Here is a 20,845-nt window from a genome sequence, read left to right as displayed (position 1 = left end):
TTGCTCTACAATTGAAATAATAAGGAAATCTATTTTTGATATGTGTATTACCTAATGCAAATAAAGATTGATTTTCTAGTTGAAAAAGATAATCTAGATATAGGATTTGGAATAAAAAATCGTATAAAATCAAATATAAAGAACATGATTAGGATTGTTTGTTGAGCTTCCACTCTAAGAACGACAATTATATTGCATTGGGATTGACTGTCTAAACTTCAACGCAATTAAGTCAAACTTTGAAATTGCAAATCTTACAAGAAATTCCTTAAAATGGAAGAAAGCAAAGTTTTTTTTTTTTTTTTTTTTTTTTTTTATTTTTTTTTTTTATTTAAAAAAAAATAAATAAATTATTTTACAGATAAAATTGATTTATCTTTTATCTATTTATTTGGGAAAGAAAGGCTTTTGTGCTTTTAATCCGATACATCATACATGTGATTTACGCCAAGGGGATGTTGATGTTAGGTTCTTTTGTCGTAATTAATATCTCATATTTTGAGGGACCTAACCAAGAATCTTAGAATATCCCTTTCATTTTGGGTCCATTTTATATTTTTACGTAGTACGTTTACTTGTCAAAAATCTAATTGCAAGTAATTTTTATGGGCAATAATGTTGTATTTAACTATTTATGTTTAATATTCTTACTAAACAATAAAGGAGTAGTTTAAAAATGCATGATAAAATTGCATTTTGATTACTGTAATTTTGTTTTATTTCATTTATACTATCCATTTTTAGCTTATACGGAGTATATCGTTTTGTAGCTTTATTTATAAATTTAAACTTGGTGCAATTACTATAGCGGGTTAATTTTATTTCTACATGGGTGCTGAGTGAAAAAAAAAATTACTCCCTCCGTCCCTAAATTACATTCCTCTTTGGAAATTTACACGGGAATTAAGAAAGGAAGAATAAGACAAATAACAATAATTAGATAATGCAATGGGAAGTACAAAGATAGATTAGGAGGAACTAGAAATGGAGGAAAGTTAGGCATTTACAAATGCATAAGAAGGGGTATTCATGTAATTATACATATGTACAAACGAATGCATATTCTGGTATCATTGGATGATCAAATGGTACCACTGAATATACAGTGACACTATATATGCACATAATGATATTATATATGCATTTAGTTGTACAAAATTTATGCATAAATAGTACCCCTGAGGATTCAATGGTACCATATAAACTTTCAGTGGAACAATCAACATGTGATCCCCCATCACGTGATACAATCCGACCAAAAAATAGTGGGGTCCACCTACAGACCTCTCTCTTCCTATCTCTCTCCTCTTTCTCTCTCTACCATGTGTTTTAAAAATATTTTAATCAATGTTATGCATTTACAAATGCCTAACTTTCCTCCCTTTAAAATTCCTCATAGATTAGTTATTACTCATGACATGTCATCAATCCTTTGCAAAAAAAAGGACCAATCACATGCTCCTAATTGAAAATTTTTAGCCAATCATATTCATTGTAATTTGGCACAAGGATTATGAGTGAGATGAGGTAAACATGAGTGTAAAAACATTAAATATAAAACAGAAAAAGAGAGTTGGGGCCTGTTCTCATTGACTGAACTCAGCTGAGAACTGAACTGAACTGAAATGAATATTTTATAAGAGAAGGAAATTAGGAGCTGAACTGAATTGAATTGAATTTCAACGTAAGAGAACAGGCCCTTGATTTACTAAAAAAACTTACCAAAAATAGAAAGAAGGAATGTAATTTTGGAATACCAAAAATAGAAAGGAGGAATGTAATTTAGGGATGGAGGGAGTAAAGAAATATTGAACACTTGTTCACACATTGGTGATGCACGCAAATAGAGAAAGGTTGCAATTAATTTAGAACAAAATAATATGATAATTGATAAGTGTGGAGATAATTTAATGAAGTATCATGCATGTTTGGGTTTTTTCTTACAATTTTTCCACTCATATAAATCATGTTCTCTTCACCTTATTCAAATAATTTCAAGTAAGAGTGAGAGTTACTAAAGTGGTTAAAGACTTAAAGCTTCCCTCCTGTATCTAGGTAATCTTGAGATCGATTCTCATCACTTGCCCTTGTGGCTATTTAAACACCAAAAAAAAAAAAAATTAGTAAAACAATTAAGTTCAGCAACAGTAAGCTAAGTATTAATCTGGTTTAATCAATTTATTTTAAAGAGAAGCAATAAAATAAATTTTCATAAGGAAAAATAATTTCAGTTCAACAAATATAAGGTGAAGAAACACAAGGTCTTACATCCAGATAGTATATTATGAGCCGTGCCCAGTTTATCTTTCAGATATAAACGAAATTTGTTTATCTAGGGGTATAAACATCTTTTCATGTACCGGTTGAAGGATACATGCGTCTTTTCATGTACTAGTTGAGGGATGCATGTGTAATTTGTTAAATGGACGTTGCAAGCAATAATTGGACAACTATACAAAAGTACTGAATAAGGGTCTGTTCACATTTACTAAACTAAGCTAAACTTAACTGATTGGAGCTGGACTGAAATAAACTGTTTGGAGCTGAACTGAATAGAGCTGAAATGAATATTTTACGAGAGAAGGAAATTAGGAGCTGAACTGAACTGAACTGATTCGAGTTGAACTGATTCGAGTTGAACTGAACTGAACAAGCCCTAAATGACCACGTTTGAATATATTTACAGAAATTGCCACTAGATTAACAAAATAAATTTGTATTTGCCCTTATATTACTAGTCGTTGTCCTTGTTTAAAATCTAATTAGTTTCAATAACTTTGTGCAAAGTTTGACCATAAATTTATTAATGCATTATTTTGACCCCAAATATCTTTAGTTTCATATTACTCCGTAGTAAATATTATAACAATTGAATGTTAATAATCTACTCATTAAAATGAGTCAAATAATATGACCTGACATGACAATGTTTATGTTTTATATATTGGGAGTAATTATATAATTTTCTCATGTTATAAATAGTGCCAAAATGGAGAGAACTTAAACATAAAGAGTAATTATTAAAATAGGCTTTGTAAGCTCTTACGAGTACAAACTAGCAGAGCATAAAGCAATAAAAGCTTGTAATTTGCATACTTTGGGCCTCTTGATTGTTGCCTTGTTGGTGGAGACAATAATGGAAATGCAACATGAAATCAAATTTACATACGTTGTCACTTTACATGGCTTACAATTATTGGTACTCTGTAGAATTTAAGTAGTTAATAGCATGCTTTAAAAAAAAAAAAAAAAAAAAAAAAAAAAAAAAAAAACAAGTAGTTAATAGCATTATTTAAGTAAAAACCCTTCAAAATTTCACAACTTTACTTGTAATTACATTGAAGAAGACATTTTGTGTACTAATATAATGTGCTTTAGCATGATTATTAAAGATTGAACTTGTATACCACAGTACCTAATCAGCAAAGACTGTTGGTAAACTAAAACTCAATAGACCATCACATTATTATAATTCATATTTCCTACTACAGTTATAACATTCTAGATTAGGATGTTTGAATGTTCTGAAACACAGAAATAAAGCAATAAAATACCCATGTAGTACATATTTTGCAAATCTTAACTCACACAAAATTCCAATTTGATCACATCTAAACAGCTGAACAACACACAATTAAGCAGCAAACAAGCTAGTGTTTGGGTCGAATGATGGCAGCTTTGATGATGAGCCCGGACTTCCAGTGACCGCCATGCTCAAAGATATCGAAACACACCTCATCAGTTTTATCGGCTTTTGCTTGAAAACTGCCCAAATTGAGCTCAAACCATTCTCCTCTTGGTTTCATCCACAAGCTTTCTTGCCTTACCTTAGCTTCATTACCTGGTGCATTTAATCTCAGCATAAGTGGAAGTTCCCATCCATATGCTGATTTTGTCAGCTTAACTACGTACACAACCTCATAAGTTACTCCTGGTGAGAGCTCTGACATAGCCAATTTACCTCGCACATCTAGCCAGCACACGGCGTTCAGCTTCGCGACTTCAATATTATCATCACTGTCGATTAGCCAACAAAATCACAAACGTAAATAGTCATAAATCTCATAATGCTAGCCTATACATTATTCAGTGTCAGAGCCTCCTTATACATGGTTTTGACACTTGGACACTTCACTTTTAGTTTAAAATCATGAAAGTTCTTCACAAAGAAGCCCTAGTCCAAGTAATTTAACATAGTATAGCTTCTCTAAATAACACAGTTACAATTTGAGCCTTTAACACGAAAGTATGCAAGAGAGATTAAAGATAACTAACTCGGTATCTTTGAAGCTATTCCAAGACCAATAACAAGATTGTCCCCAAGTTATAAATAGGAATCGTGCGTATAACATGAAACCACAGCTTCCATCCTTGTTATCTACCCATTTTTTCTGCATATATAACCTTTATCAGACAGTGATATCATAAACATATCAAAACAAGAAGAAAATTGAAAAGAAGGAATAGTATTCTTGGCTAATTAATTTCATACTTTTCCTTTTACATAGGTTTCTAACCTTTCTCTTGTGCTCGAGGAACAGTTCCTTTGTCTTCAATAATTTCTTCCCCATCACTTATAATTTAAGTTACTGACTCATAACAGTTTGTTCTCTATTCTTCTTCTTATACTTGAATGCCTTAATCCCATAAGTAAGGTCAGCTACATGAACCAACATGAAGACTTCCTAGAGAGTCAACCATCCTAGTACTACTCTCAATCATTGTGGCTCATGTCAAGCGATGTGACATAAACTTATTTACTAAGTAAAGCGTGTCAAGCACTTTGCTCTCCATTAATAAAGTAAAACGTGTTTACAATTCCCAATGTGAAACACTCATAAACTACAATCTTTTTTTCTTTTTAGTTTCTTTTAAATTAATAAATTTTTCGTTATAAATAGCCAAATAGGTAGTAGTTTAACATCCGAGTATAACTCATCTCACAAACCAAAATTAAATATATTCACACTCCCTTACCTCAAGAATTTCCACAATCTTTTTTTCTCAAATTTGCAGTGCAGTTCTTTGGTTTAGCCACCTCTAGTACACTTTCTTGTTCCATATCTGATTGATTTTTTGTTAGGAAGAGAGCATCAGACCAATGTCTGACCCGGTGTCATTTCTGGCAGAGCCTATAATCACAAAAGTAATAGAGTTAGCATATGCCTTCAGCAAGAACAAGTATGATAAACTCTATGGAGTTGAAGGCGAGATTGAAAAGCTAACGAGCAACTTAAGCTCCATTGCAGCAGTGCTTAAGGACGCTGAGCACTGCTGTTCGGATTCACAATCCGAGCAGCTAGTTGATTGGCTGACAAAGCTTAGAGCTGCAGCTCTGGATGCAGAGGACATACTGGAAACTTATGCTGCCGAGGTTGCTCTGAGAGAAAAGCAGAGGTATCCTGCCCCACTTGCCTGGATTTCTTCTCAATCAGAAGCTGCAAAAAAGATCAAGAAGATTGAGGCAAGGATCGAAATGATCTTCCAAGAAAAGAATAATTTCCATTTCAGGCCCAAGGACTATGGTGGAACAGAATGGACACATCAATCCACTACCGAGGGCATTCGCGAAATGGATTTTCTAAGGGACACATCAGACATAGTTGGCAGGGAGGAGGAGAAAAATGAGGTTGTTAGATGGTTGCTCTCGGAAGAAGAATCTGACAATGATGGGCATGTCCCTGTGTTGCCCATCATTGGGATGGGAGGCCTAGGAAAAACAACCCTCGCACAGCTAGTCTATAATGATGGGAGGGTCTATAATAAGCGAGATGAGTCGTGCCATTTCCAGGCTGCTATGTGGGTTAATGTCTCAGTGGATTCAAGTGTGGATAGGATTCTTAGGGAGATGGTTGAAATCCTCACAGAGATGAACCATGAAAAGGTTCGTCAGAGGTCAATCAAGGATCGTATCCTGGAAGTCTTGGAAGAAAAACGTTTCCTGCTTGTATTAGATGATGTGTGGGTTGAGAAGTTGGACTGGGAACCACTTCATAATTTCCTCAGGCTTTGTCCGAAAGGAAGTAAAGTCTTGGTTACGAGTAGAAATGGCAATGTCGCAAGGATTATGGGCGCAACTCATACACATAACTTGGGACATTTGCCAGAGGAGCGCTGCTGGGACCTGTTTGTAAAACGTGCCTTTCCACCAAATGGGGCATTTTCAACAGAGTTGGAAGAGATAGGGAGAGAAATCATCCGCAAGTGCAATTGCCTCCCTCTAGCAGTGAAGGCAATGGCAGGCCTTTTGCGTGGAAAAAATGATGTTAGTCAATGGCAGAGAATCCTGCGAAATGGCATCTGGGAATCAGAGCAATATAGCCTCGAAAATGGGGCTCCAAACATTCTGCCTGCTCTGAAATTGAGTTATGATTACCTTCCTTCTCAACTCAAGCAGTGTTTTGCATACTGTTACATATTTCCAAAAGGCCATATGTTTGACAAAAATGATCTGGTCAAACTGTGGATAGCTGAAGGTTACATCCAACTGAGAGGAGAAGACAAGCTGGAGGAAGTTGGAAATGATTATTTTAAAGAGTTGTTAGCAAGGTCCTTCTTTCAGATCTTAGACATTGACAGCCAGGAACAGTACAAAATGCATGATCTAATTCATGATTTAGCGAAATCTGTCTCCAGTTGCTGTCAGCATGTTGAAGAAAACAAGCCTTGCTCTATTGCACATACTTTGCGCCATGTATCATTTAACTGTAAAGATGTTCAAATGCATGCACAAGAGATTCTCAAAGCTACGAAGTTGCGCACTTTACTGCTACCCATCAGTTACCCCAGAGATTTTGGTCATACCCTTGATAAGATGTTCCGTTCATTGAAGTACATGAGGGTTTTAGATCTCAGTTCAAGCAGCATAGTTGATCTGCCAAATTCACTAGGGGAACTGAAGTTGCTGCGGTACCTTGATTTATCAAGAACTGAGATAAGATTACTACCCAGCACCATTTGCAACCTCTTCAATCTGCAGATACTAAAGCTCCTGGGGTGTCTTTGGCTTCTGGAATTGCCAAAGGACCTTGGGAACCTAAGAAATCTCCGATATCTTGAGCTGGATGAGATGTTCTGGTACAAGTGCTCCACATTGCCCCCAGGTATAGGAGGCATAGCTAATTTGCATAATTTGCATACTTTCCATGTTCGTCGTGAGAAAGGATATGGAATTGAGGAGTTAAAGAGCATGAACAGTCTAGAAGGTACGCTACACATTTCTAAACTCGAAAATTTGACAGATGCAAAGGCTGCAGAGCTCAAACAAAAGGAAGGCCTTACTAAGTTGATACTTGAATGGAGCAAGGAGGTTGCCCATCCACAAGATCGTACAGTGCAAGATACAGTCCTTGAAGATCTTGAACCTTTTAAAAGCCTGCAAGAGCTTCACATACATCATTACAAAGGAAGCAGACTTTCAAGTTGGATGAGTAATGGAGTGCTCGTGAACTTACACAAGATCTCCTTAAATCATTGTGTAAGTTGTAGAATCCTCTCTCTTGGGCCATTGCAGCACCTTCAGGAGCTTTGCATTAAAGGAATGCTAGAGTTGGCTGAATGGCCAGAGACACTATATCCTTCCCTCATGAGAGTCAAGATTAGTAAGTGTCCACAGTTGCGGGAACTTCCACACATCTTCCCAAACCTCAGGGTCATGAAAATCAAGCACTGTGATGCTCTTAAGGCCCTGCCGGTGATGCCATCTGTGAGGTTTTTGACTCTTAGCAACAATGCCTTGCTAGAAGAATGGAGAGAGGCAAATTTGCATATTGTTAGAAGGAACCATGGAGGTCAAGAAGAACATATACACCAATTTTCATTCATGGAACTTCTCGAATTGAGTATTGTCAATTGTCCAAGGCTACAGGGCATACCACAAATCTTTTCACCTCAGAAACTGCAGATAAGTGGGTGCCCTTTACTAAGGACACTCCCACAGCTCAACCAACGTCTTCAGTGTCTGGAAATAGACAACTGCAATGGTTCAAGCTTAGTAGAGGCAATACAGAGTACAGGCTCCTTATATTCGCTGATTATATCTAATATAACTAACCTTGCCTCGTTACCCAAATTGCCACATCTTCCTCAGCTGAAATCTTTGTACATTTACAACTGCCAGGATCTGGTTTGTCTGTCTCGTGAAGATAGTTCACTGCAAAACCTCACTTCCCTGAAGTTTCTGTCTGTTTCAGGATGTCAAAAGCTGGTGTTGTTTTCAGAAGAAGGGCTTCCAACATCACTTGAATGCTTGAGTATCGAAAATTGTTTCAAGCTGCAATCCTTTCCTACAAGAAACTATCTAGCAAGCCTAACATCTCTTAAAGATCTATACCTGGAGAATTGCCCCAAACTTGAATCACTGCCAGAAGACGGACTTCCCATCTCCCTCCAGCACTTACGCATTCAAGGATGCTCTCCACTCACACAACAATGCAACAAGGAAGTAGGAGGCAAGTATTGGCAAATGATCAGCCATGTTGCAGATTTGGAACTTGATTCTAGCATGAATCATGAACCAAAACCATCTCTTGGTCCAAGTAAAGGTTATCTTACTTGCTTTACAGGCAAATAGAGCTTTTCTGCAAATTAAGCAAGCCAAAGTACCACTTAATTATAGAAACTCAAGGGAATGGTGAACTCTAAAGAGACACACTGCATACCTTGTCTGCAGCACTATTCAGTCAATTTGCTTCATTTAGATATAAAATAAGAAGACATCCATAATGTTTTATTGTAGAGCCATTTCTATTAAAGTGTTAATTGTAGATAAAAAAAACTCTTTTGTACTTTTCTTCTTTTATTTAATAAATGCTCCAAAAACAGAAATTAATACAGCAAACTTCGTCTGCTTAGTCTTTGATACACTAATCAAGCAAATGTTATTCACAGCACGCCGTAATTACAACTAGAAAGATTCCAACATATGAAGAGAATGTCTGAGTAGCCAAAACTTACATTTTTAGAGGAAAAAGAGCATATTTGTATAAAAACATATTAAAACTCAAAAAAGTTCTTCATTTTTCACTAAACTCATCACCTTTAGACGACTGTTCCCTCACTTTGGGTAGCCGCTCTGAGTAGCTCCACATTATTTGAACACAAACGTTATCTAGATATAAAATTTGGCTGCCAATTATGTGAAAGGTTTCATCAAATTTATCATAAACTTGAGACACATGATGACATAGCCACATAGGACTACTAAATCTCAACAATTGGTCTACAAAACCCTTACTTCATCCACCATTCAGGGTTTAATATTTACACAGATAAATTTCACCGGTCTTGAGCTTCGTGCATTAGCCCATTCTTCCTTAATATCAAGTTCATTACAGTTTCTACATTTTTTTTTTTTTTTTTTTTTTGACATGAAATGTTAGAAAAAGAGAAATGAATTGGGATTTTACTTAATTTCCATTAGTTAGAGTTGAACTAGTAGTACAGCCAATTAGCCAATATAGTGTAACCCCATTTGTATCATCTCAATGTAAAATCTTGCAATGGCAGGTAAACTTCTAATGCAAAAACCTTGTAATACTTTGAGAACCATGAGAGGTTCTGATCTCCAAGCTCTTAACTTTTAGCAAGTTTGACCTCAATAAGATCAGAATCTCTCACATTTACTCAGCAGCATTTTCACAAACACTTGGTGTACATCTTAAAAAATGCATGACTCCTCTCCTCTTTTTCACCTATAACTATTTTAATCTTCATCTCATATTCTCATCTAAATTAGTTTCTAAGATTTGAATCTTCACCTCACCTATAATTTTCTGGGTAAAAAGATTTGAATCTTCATTTCACCAATAATTAATTTCTGTATATAATTATTTAAAGCTTCTACCTCTCATTGTAATACAAGACATAAATAGATAGAAATAGAACATACATCAGTAATGGAGCAATTAAACTTAAAGGATGAATCTTTGTCACATTTTTTTCTGTGGCATTTTCACAAACAGTTGGTATACATGTAGAAATTGGTACTTCTTTTACCTCCATTGGATATTAAATATTGTGAGATAATAGGTTGAATCATCAACTTTCTAAGTAATAACAAAGATTAAGATGGATAGAGAACAAACCTCAGAAACCTGGAGAGCGGCTAATGATGTAGCTTCCATAAAGGCTGATTGTGCGCCACCATCGGAGGAGGAAGTATGGAATTCTCTTACTCCTAAGTAAATGTAAATAGTGGGTCTCAAACTCGTGACCTTAACTGATTACTCCTAAGTAAATGTAAATAGTGGGTCTCGAACTTGTGACCTTAACTGATTGTTGGCTGTTAGATATTTAACTTAATCGGTTATATTGACTAGCTTAATGTATTAGCTGTCGGACCATTGTCTATTTAGAAATTTGTTTGGTGAAATCAAATATTAATTGTTGGCGTAAGAATATAAAATGATATTTAAGAAGATTAATTATAGACTACTCCGTATGAATTATTTTTATTTTGAATAGTGAACTACGGAGTATCTACTAGTAATTATTAATTATAAAAAATGATTTATCTAGTTATTAATTATTTTATGAGTTATTAATAAGGAGTAAAAAAAAAAAAAAAAAAAGTCATTTAACATGTACAAGCCAAAAGCCAAAATGAAAAAAAAATTGGTTTTGGCTTAAATGTGGTTTAACATTGTAAAAGCCAAAATAAATAAGTACATATATATATATATAAAAAAAAGTCACTTCATTTAACTATATTGTCCAATTAGCTTTTTTATTTTGGCTTAAAAGATAGCTTTTCAACTATTATAGTGTCAAAAAAAAAAAAAAACTATTAAAAGATGATTAATTAAACATGTTTATGACTGTTTGACCACATAAAAAAAACCAAAAGTCAACAAAAAAAAACCTCGTAAAAGCCATTTATCGAAGATAACAAAATTAGAAATATGAAATTAAATTGCTAAACCCTTTGTACACCCTGATCATTTACAGCTTCAAACCAACACTTAGTGATGTATGCGGATCAGCGGATGGTGCTATGCTATGTTATGCTTGAAAAGTGAAGACTACTATGTATTCAACAGCTTATCTCCACAATTATGTGGTAATCAAAATCTGATGTGATAGCACTGCACTTAACCAACTTAATAATATATTTGCACATAAGCATGTTAATACCACTTCCAATATATTCCATCAACTTTGGATTGCATAACAACTAAACAAACAAATATACTCAATTATATAATCAAACTAGGTTAAAATCCCGTGCAATGCACGGTTGTTAAAATTTTTGACTATAATATTACAAAATATAAAGTATATAAAAGATATTCAAAAATATTTTATTTGGGTATATATGGAATATGATTGTCATCATTGTGTCAAGAAAAAAAAAAAGAAGAAAATATCATAAGGTTTATATAATTTGCTTAAAGATTTTGCCTAAAAAAAAATAAACGAAAAAGGCGGAAATTTTTTGTTACAAGGTAATGACAAGTGTTATGAAAGCATTTACTTTTAGTATAGGTTAATAGATAGATTAAAGGCATAGATCTTAATATTTAATTTCACTTTAGCTTTAAAAATAATATATATATATATATATATATATATATATATATATATATATATATATATATAAATCAATTTCTTTCACAATCAATAAAATTTTCTTTTCAAATTTTTTTCTTGAGGAATTGGATACCAACAAACTTATTCCTCTATTGACTTAACATAAATAAGAAATATATATGAGAATGATACCAATTGCATCACCCAAAGCATTTGAGTTAGCTGATTTTGACTAGCTGATTTTATTAACTGATTTAGTAAATAGCTGATAGCTTAAAGGTGATTGAGTATGTGAAATGACCAATAAGCTAATTGTGGGGTAGGTAGTTTAGATAGGATTTTAAATTAAATGAGGTTATAAGTGTCATTTCACAATAATTAATGAATAAGCTAATTGAAAAAGCTCCTAAAATGAGCTTTTTCAAAAAGAGCTTATTTAGTGGAATAAGCTCTTTCAATAAGCTTACTACCAAACACTTGTACAAGCTTGTTTGACTAGTCAATCAGTTAAAGTTAGTCAAATTAGCTAATATACCCCCAATAAGCTTACTGCCAAACAGGACCATTGTATATTTCATGAACATTATAATCTTAATCAAACCATGCATCTCCTGGATTGGAAAGGCGGCTGTAAAAGTGACGTTGACATTCGTTATTGGAGATTAACAGCATTCGACTTGTTATTGGTCATGATCTATTAATTTAATATAATCATATTTCTTTGACATAATATGCCTTTAATATTCTTATTTGGAATTGAGATATATCTTTACGAAAAGAAAATGCATAATGAAGTTTCATTTATCATCTTATTTGAATCTCATATGCATAACATAACATTGATTTTATGCGATATTCGTAAGATTAGTTTGCGATATATATGAATATCATAATACTTGTACGTGTGTTATGTATTGAGAGGAATCGCATAATATATTCTAATCAGGGCCTGTTCACTTTTACTTAATTTCAGTTCAGTTCAACTCCAATCTGTTCAGTTTAGCTCTTAATTTCCTTCTCTCATAAAATATTTATTTCAGCTCAGTTCAGTTCAGTTCAGCTCAATTCAGAAAATGTGAACAAGATATTTAAAACAAATATTTGTAACATACATGAGTATTTAATTAACTAGAATAATTTCATTTAACATGGAGGAAATTATAGGTTTATTTGGTCAACGATTGAGTTATAAGCCTTAAAATTCAAGAGGACCCAACGATAATGTTGTTATCATACCATTGTACTGAGTTATTTGCACAGTTAGATGGTACGGTGCACATAATTGTACTGATTACAAAACATAATAAAACCGAAAAAAGAAAAACAAAAAATGAAGCCGAATTACATTCGCGTGGTGGTGTTACATCATATTATTGTTCATTTGTTCCTGCATTTGTTATGCTACCAGCACGGTTTTTGCTATTTCAGGAAAGAATGCATTTCAAAATCATCATGCTTCCAATAATAATAATGATGGTTTTATAAATATAATTATTATCTATATTTAGTGTGGTCTTATCCCTCCCTAATAGGGTTGGCAATTCAAATCGGCGAGTCAGATTCGGGTTAGATTTGAGTCAATTTCAGATTGTGCTAAGAAACTATTAAAAATAATGTCAGACTTATAAGAGTTATTCAAGTTCAGTTTAAGTTGGATTCAAGTTTCTCTAGTAACTTTTGGTCGAGTTCGGGTTGAGTCAGAAATTCCCAACCATGCTCCCTAAAAATCAATACATTCAAATTATGTATGGGCGGGGGAAGACCTTTGTTTGGGCTGGCTAGGGCCCAACCCCCTAAGTATTTTGGAGTTGTTCATTATAAGTAATTTGATGTCTATGTATTGCATGTAAAACATTGTGGCAAAGTGGTTAGGTATTGTTATTTTTTAACAAAGGTTAAAAGGATTAAATCTTGACCCCTCCTAACTTTTTGGCTTAAGATTCGTCACTGTGTTTGGGTAAATAATACACTGAGATCCCTTCGATGTCTAGTCGTGAGTCTACAGGGTAACATGTTTGGTTATTGAAAGAAAAATTATACTCTATATAGAAAAGACATATTAGGCGCGTGAGAGTCAAACTTGAGTCTCTCCGCTGAAATAAAGGTCTAAAGACTTGGCGAACTTCCACAAGTCTTCTTCTTGGAAATAGTCATTACAAATGTGGTTCCAGTCAAACCGATAAGATAAGAAAGATCAAATAGAAAACTTAGAATGTGGTAGGCAAAATTATAGCCCCCTCAAGTAGTATAATGATTCAACAAACTCTAAATAACAAATGTGGCTTATGATTAGATGAGAGTGGTCGATCGCGTGACTTTGGCATGATATGGTATTAGATTTTGTTGTTTAAGAAGATCTGTCCATGTCAGAAATTAACCTATTTTTTTACCATATTTATAGGCTTCCACGTATTGGAGGATTTATAAAATATGATCAACCCACGTGGATTAGCAACAATTAACGATAATATAATCTACAAGAGTGCATATGTAATTATCAAAACATGTACTTAAAGTGATTATCATCATCAAAATCAAGAATTAGAAGACCACCCCATTTCAATTTGGACCACCATATATAACTACTCTTTCACATCACATTCCTATGTTAGTTTAACTTGTTTTCATTTAAAACTTCACAAACTCACAAATTCTTATGTACGTGATATATTTTGTAAGGTAAAATTATTGTTAATTTGATCAAAAAATCACTCTGATGTACATAGTATAATAAAAGTCATCAATTTTTTTAGTTTCTTTTTTTACTAATGATGAAGACATGAAGTTACTCTTATTATTATATGTTTCAAAAAAAAAAAAAGTTACTCTTATTATAAAGGTAAGTTAATTAGATAACTATATTACTCTTTCATATGATGAAGTTAAGGAATTCTGGAATAGTTAATTAATATATATACGGTAGTAATGGTATGTACAGTGAAGTTAGTGCACACCCTAGACATGTGTAGTAAAGTTAATTAATTAGTGAACCCCGATTCCCCGAATACATATAAAAGGTTGTTTTTTAACTTAAAGGTTGTTTTTTTAACTTTTATCCTTGTAATAGAAATACTTAATTTAAAACAAATTTCATTTTGAGTGCCTAGAATTGTTCCATTTTGCATCTAAAAAATTTACTCAATGTGGATACCAACTTGCCATCTTATTTTTTGAAGAACTTGCCATCTTTGTTAATTAAAGTTTAATAATATTTATCTAATCTTTCTTCTTCTTCTTCTTTTTTTTTCTCTCTCTTTTGTGATCAAATCTTGCCAACATTAATGTCTCGTGACTCTCTTTTAAAATAAACACAAATTAAAACAAATTTGGTACTATTAGGGTGTTGATGCCAGTAATTTCCGCACTATCTCAACGAACATGAATATTTTTCATTAGATAATAGCATCCTTAACGACAATTGGAATATGCTCTAAGATCTAACAGGAGGCATTTCATCCAATGGCAGAACCCCGCATATCATTTAATTTGTACCCATCATTTAATTAAGTAAATAATTTAGTATAGGAGTTTAAGGTTTGAGCTAATAATTAATAGGTTTGTGTAGTTAATTTAGTTGAAATAAGTTATACAATAATCTTATTAACGTTGATATATACAAGTAGTAGTTTTGTACTTTTACAAAAGTGAACATCGATCATATAAGATATTCGATACAAAATTTTCAAACCTTAATATATGAAGTAAATATATACAATCTATTCATGCACCCACCTCATACACGATGCTACCTCAGTAATCACTAATTTCGGAACATTATTATTAAGTTCGATCCTCTACTCCTCCCCTAAGGTGCTCTCTAGTCTCTATCCCCGCCTACTTATCAAATGTCACGTAGTGGAATCTCATCGTACATGAACAATATCACTACCTATATGAACATAACATAACATGCATATCTAACCGTAGATTTCCTTCTTTCTCCCCTCTACAAATTCCCTCCATCCTTCCATCTCTTCTCTCAAACCTTCAATCCCCTCGCTTTCTCTCTCTACTTTCTCTCTCTAAAATTTTTTCGAAAAAATAATAAGCATGACAGCGGACACTAAAAAATCCGCAGAAATCCCAGATTGTGAGTACCACCCTAATAGTCCCTCATTAATCACTCCACATCGTACTACACCAACTCATTCTCTTTATCTCTCAAATCTCGACGATCAAAAGTTCCTTCGATTCTCCATTAAGTACCTTTACTTGTACGAGAAAGGTGTTTGTGTTGAGAGTTTGAAGCTTTCGCTTTCGAGGATTCTTACCGAGTATTACCCTCTAGCGGGGAGGTTGAGAGCTACTAGTAGTGCTAGTTCTACTACTACTCATGAAAGTAGTGATTATCAAAAGCTTGAAGTTGATTGTAATGGTGAAGGTGCTTTGTTTGCTGAGGCTTTTTTAGATTTATCTGTTGTTGAGTTTTTGGAGTTTTGTGGTAAGCCTAATAAGTCTTGGAGAAAACTTCTTTATAAGGTTGATGCTCTTTGTTTCTTGGATGTTCCTCCTCTTATAGTTCAGGTTTGCATCCCTCCCTCTTTTTTATAATGATTTCGACTTGTTTATCCGTTTTTTAATTATGAATTCTTAGGTGTTTTCGGGTATACTTGAGAAACTCGGAGCTATATATAATATATCCGAACTAAATGAGTATAAAATAACCCTAAGTTTATTAGTGTACTATACTATTGTAGTATTCGGGAACATATATTAGTCGTGTTGATCTTCTATGCTACTCCATAGGGTTGATTCAGCAATTGATCTCCAACATAGTAAAATTAGTAATGAAAAGAAATTATAAGCCAAGAACTTTAATAAATATCAATTTTTGATAAAGCCAAAAACAAGGGAAGTAGAAGTGGGGTCATACTCGTAATTAAACAAAAATCGGATAAAAAATTATGCAACTCCACTAATTTGTCCGATCCTTTGACTTGTAATTAAACTAAAATAATATCATTTCTATAATGTTAAGTATTTTTTGAATTCCCTCAACAAAAAAAAAAAAAAAAAAAAAAAAAAAAAAAAAAAAAAAAAAAAAAAAAATTATGTGAATTTTTTTTTTTTTTTTGACGCCGTGAAAATATTTCTAATACACTATAACAAGCAAAAGGAGTTATAACTCATTAACTAGGTAAACTAGTACACAATTTTTAAGTAAAATGAATTGGGTGATAACATAAATAATAATTTTTTTACCAAAGAGTATAACTATATAGTAACTTTCATACTCTAATGTGAAATAACTCAATAAAGTGTACATTATTAATACTAGTACTAAAGATTCCGGATAACTTTCACACTAATATCTATCTAAATAATGCAATAGCTTTCACATACAAAGTTATTAGCTAATTTAATTAACAGTTTAACATTATATATTTATATTCCAAGCTAAGGTTACTATATTCAACTATTCTAGGGAATTAGTTCCTTTTCTCTTTTTCTATGGGAGAGAATTTGAGCTAGATTTGGTTCATTAGAAGTTTTGTTACAATAATTACTTGAATTAAATTGAACAAAAAGATATTAGTACTAGTACTATTAGTGTATAATCTACTCCGCAATTCCTAAATCATCAGTTTAGAACTTTTACTTCAAATTTTAAGTTAAAGACAAGGGTTAATACTTAATAGTTTGTCTGTATATACAATAAGTACAAGTAATGTTTTTCGAATGTATTGATTCTACTATATATTATTACGAATAACGCCATTGTACCTTTTTTTTTTTTTTTTTTTTTTTTTTTTTGTTGTTGCTTATACAACTAGCAAATCATACTAGTCCTATCTAAAACTTTAAGATATTTTACACAATAAACAAAATTCCAAACAAAAATATGCTTGTAATTATGTGCTTTCAATTTATTTTAAATGATGACAATGCAACGTCAAAAAAGATTGGTAGTTTTTTTTCTTTTTTTTATGAATTTGGAGGTATCGTTCCTCCAAAAACTTACCAAAGAACATACACAAAAATTATGCTCCAAATGATACCTTATATTACTAAGGCTTACGTTCCTAATAATACGTTAATATTGAAAGCAACCTTTTATTTTGGATCGGACATGATTATTGATTTCTCGATTTCATTATCTTCATATGTATGTTTGCATGTTCATTCTCTCACCTTGTTACTCTCAAATGTCCAAAATATCACATGCTTATATTCTTGCCAAAAAACATACAAGTATACAAAATCTTGATCATAAAGTCACATACTAAAGTACATTTTTATATGGTTTGAGGCTTTCTTCCCCATGCATTATTCCATATATAATAATTTTTATTTTGACATACATGGGCATCTTATTAATTGCTTAATTAGAAGATTATTATTATTAACACGTGTTTGGAAATGAAACTTGCTGAGCTTAACTCCCTAAATTATCCACAAATTAATATAGGTCACGTTTCTTTGTTGAATATAATCCTTAATCTCTGTCTTCACTAATATGCATGTGCCCCAGGATGTTCATTTTGTGAGGTTTATAGGAGGATTTAAGGGATATATGTTCGTTGATGTGTTCCATTCAAGAAACGCATGTGCAACTTATCTATCGATTTTAGTGTAAAACGTGTCTTATTAATTACTCAAAAAAGGATTATTAACAGAGTTTATACTTATATGATAGTATGTCAATAATGCAAATTGAATGATGATTACATTGAAAATTAGGTTATATGAATAAAATAGTGAAAATACACACAAGCTATTGAAATGAAACATTTGATCTGAATCGTTGCCACACTATCCCCACTACTCAAACTTATTGGTAAGAATATTTAAAAAATGTAAATCACAAATTAGTACCATTTTATTACCCCCCCCCCCCAAAAAAATAAAAAAATAAAAAATAAAAAATTAAAAAAAATTAAAAAAAATTAAAAAAAATCTTGAGCAAATTAAAACATTTACATGACTATTAATACAAAGTACTGTCTAGTTAATCTATCATATGTATTCTTCATTTTTTTTTTTTTAATTAATTTTATGACATAAGGTGTAGCACATATGTATGTCAATCATCACTCTATAGACATGTTAAAACCTTCATTGGCAAAAGAACAAAATATTGAATAAACTTATGATTAGAATTTAATAAAATATATATTTGTTCCATTGACAAGTAGTTAAAAGTGTATTATAATCCATTTAAATTGTTGTTAGCAAAGTGATGTGAACGGGAACAATGATTAACTTTTTGATTGGAAAACTAAAAAGATCATTTGAAAGATGGGATGAACTCGCAATTTATGGCGTGGCTTTCTGTTTCTTTGGCCCTTTTCTTACCCTTTGCTAAATCCTTTTTTATTTAAATATCATATCCTAAAAATATAATAATAATGTATGAATATCACTATATCTTTTTCAATTTCATTTTTTGTTTTTATTTATTGCTTTAGAATTATTCAAGAAAATGACACTAAAGCCATGGACGACCCTACATTTCATGTGCATAATTTGCTCATTTGGATTTAGTGTCACTAGCTCCTCTATGGTTCTTTTCACTATCTTATTGGTCGGTGAATTTGAGTTTATTTTCATGCTCAATATAAAAAATTATAATTAGTTCACATAAGTTCATACTACGTATTTGAAATTATAATACTTTAGGCAATAACATTTTAAATATAAATCTATTATATAAAAATTAGCAAATTTACTATAAGTATATAAATAGTGTAAAAGTAAAATTGATGTTAAAAGACACACTATAGTATTTCTAAAATTCAAGACAAAGAAGGAGTGTCTTGCCTCATATAATGCCTCATCTTTATCACTTTTTACCATATTGTTTCTGCGACTCTACCTATATGGCTATATATATGTGTCAAGTCATTTTCTTAAAAATCTCATATTATATGCAATGACTCGGTTTTTTGCTCGGGCCAAGTAGCTAGTTTTGTGCATCAAAGCTAACATACACACGTACCTTATTCGATCTCTCTAATGCAGGTAACTCATCTCAGGTGTGGTGGAATGATCCTGTGCACAGCCATCAATCATTGCCTATGTGATGGCATTGGCACATCACAATTTCTCAATGCGTGGGCCCACATCACTTCCAATCCCAATTCTGATCCACCAATCCATCCATTCCATGGTCGACACGTGTTAAAACCAAGGACCCCAGCAAAAGTTACCTTTACTCATCCAGTGTTTACTAACTTTACCCCCCCTAAGATTGGAGAAAATGGCCATTTTGCCCTTAACAAATATTTACAGTCTCAACCCCTTGTTGCCACATCCATAACATTTAACCCCTCCCAAATTCTTAAATTAAAAAGCAAAATTAGTCCATCACAAAAATGTACCACATTTGAAGCCCTTGCATCTCACACGTGGCAGGCGTGGGTTAAATCGTTAAACTTGTCACATATGCTAAATGTTAAGCTTCTTTTCTCGGTTAACATTAGAAAAAGGGTAAAGCCAGAGTTACCACAAGGGTATTATGGGAATGGATTTGTGCTTGGATGTGCCGAGACAACAGTAAAGGATTTGGTCACCAACAACTTATGTCATGGTGTGAAGTTGGTCCAACAAGCTAAGTCGTGTTTAAATGACGATTATATAAGATCTATGATAGATATGTTGGAAGATAAAAAGGTAAGAACTGACCTATCAGCAACATTGGTGATTTCTCAATGGTCTAAGTTGGGTTTAGAAGATTTGGATTTCGGGTCAGGAAAACCATTACATATGGGTCCTGTTGCTAGTGATATTTATTGTTTATTTCTACCCATAGCTAAAGATCCTGAATCTGTGAGAGTTCTCGTATCGTTACCTCCAAAAACTGCTGAAAAATTTGAGTTTTACATGACTCGATTTTTGGAATGTGACCAAAATATCGAGTTGAATGGCTATCATGATAATGAAGATAGGTTAACATATTAAGATTGTATGTACTACCTCTGTTACAGGTTATGTGCAACAATTAGACATTTTCCTTCTCTACTTTATGTTAAATCGTTGCACATAACCTGTAATGAAAGTAGTATGTTGTATCACCGTACCCCATCCCTCCTCTAACATGTAATTATTTGATAAATAATGTGAGTAAATAAGCTAAGGTTGCATTTTAATTATGTGGAAGCACCTTGGTTACCTTTTTTCTCCTATTAAATTAAAGAGTGGAATGGCAAGTAAACTTATCCTCAACTTAGTTATAGAGTTTTGTACTTGAAAGCATTTTCATGAACAAATCATATAACCATCTGAAAAGTTTAAGTTGCACAAATTATTTGTCATAACTTTTTTCATATGAAATCCTAAGATGGATTGTGTTGCCGACTAGAATCTTTGGAGCTTT

The 20,845-nt window shown here is 32.7% G+C and overlaps 3 protein-coding genes across 3 annotated transcripts; 2 read left to right on the top strand and 1 right to left on the bottom strand.

Moving 5' to 3' along the window:
- Positions 1-3,436: 3,436 nt before the first annotated feature.
- Positions 3,437-4,600, bottom strand: LOC145615595 (protein PHLOEM PROTEIN 2-LIKE A1-like). Its single transcript, XM_081670670.1, has 3 exons — positions 4,518-4,600; positions 4,276-4,391; positions 3,437-4,017 (listed from the first exon to the last, which is right to left on the bottom strand). The coding sequence occupies exons 1-3, from the start codon at positions 4,569-4,571 to the stop codon at positions 3,651-3,653; spliced, it is 537 nt and encodes a 178-aa protein (XP_081526796.1). The 5' UTR covers positions 4,572-4,600; the 3' UTR covers positions 3,437-3,650.
- Positions 4,601-5,097: 497 nt separating this feature from the next.
- Positions 5,098-8,825, top strand: LOC145615251 (putative disease resistance protein RGA4). Its single transcript, XM_081670316.1, has one exon. It carries the CDS (start codon positions 5,102-5,104, stop codon positions 8,570-8,572), a length of 3,471 nt encoding a protein of 1,156 aa, XP_081526442.1. The 5' UTR covers positions 5,098-5,101; the 3' UTR covers positions 8,573-8,825.
- Positions 8,826-15,513: 6,688 nt separating this feature from the next.
- On the top strand, positions 15,514-20,588 carry LOC145615294 (alcohol acyltransferase 9-like). Its single transcript, XM_081670358.1, has 2 exons — positions 15,514-16,053; positions 19,492-20,588. The coding sequence occupies exons 1-2, from the start codon at positions 15,580-15,582 to the stop codon at positions 20,428-20,430; spliced, it is 1,413 nt and encodes a 470-aa protein (XP_081526484.1). The 5' UTR covers positions 15,514-15,579; the 3' UTR covers positions 20,431-20,588.
- The last annotated feature ends 257 nt before the right edge of the window (positions 20,589-20,845 follow it).

This window comes from Chenopodium album, chromosome 25 (genome assembly GCF_948465745.1).
Source record: "Chenopodium album chromosome 25, dcCheAlbu1.1, whole genome shotgun sequence".
In the NCBI taxonomy this organism is placed as follows: Eukaryota; Viridiplantae; Streptophyta; class Magnoliopsida; order Caryophyllales; family Amaranthaceae; genus Chenopodium; species Chenopodium album.
The sequence above is the reverse complement of the archived record's forward strand: the minus strand, read 5'-3'. Positions and strand labels throughout refer to the sequence as shown.

Excerpts from the sequence above, each read along its gene's own strand:
- LOC145615251 (XM_081670316.1), top strand. The coding sequence starts at position 5,102 with ATGTCTGACCCGGTGTCATTTCTGGCAGAGCCTATAATCACAAAAGTA.
- LOC145615595 (XM_081670670.1), bottom strand. The coding sequence starts at position 4,571 with ATGGGGAAGAAATTATTGAAGACAAAGGAACTGTTCCTCGAGCACAAG. Across the intron at positions 4,392-4,517 it reads TCCTCGAGCACAAGAGAAAG|AAAAAATGGGTAGATAACAA; the intron begins GTTAGAAACCTA and ends TTATATATGCAG. Across the intron at positions 4,018-4,275 it reads AATAGCTTCAAAGATACCGA|TGATGATAATATTGAAGTCG; the intron begins GTTAGTTATCTT and ends GCTAATCGACAG.
- LOC145615294 (XM_081670358.1), top strand. The coding sequence starts at position 15,580 with ATGACAGCGGACACTAAAAAATCCGCAGAAATCCCAGATTGTGAGTAC. Across the intron at positions 16,054-19,491 it reads TTCCTCCTCTTATAGTTCAG|GTAACTCATCTCAGGTGTGG; the intron begins GTTTGCATCCCT and ends TCTCTAATGCAG.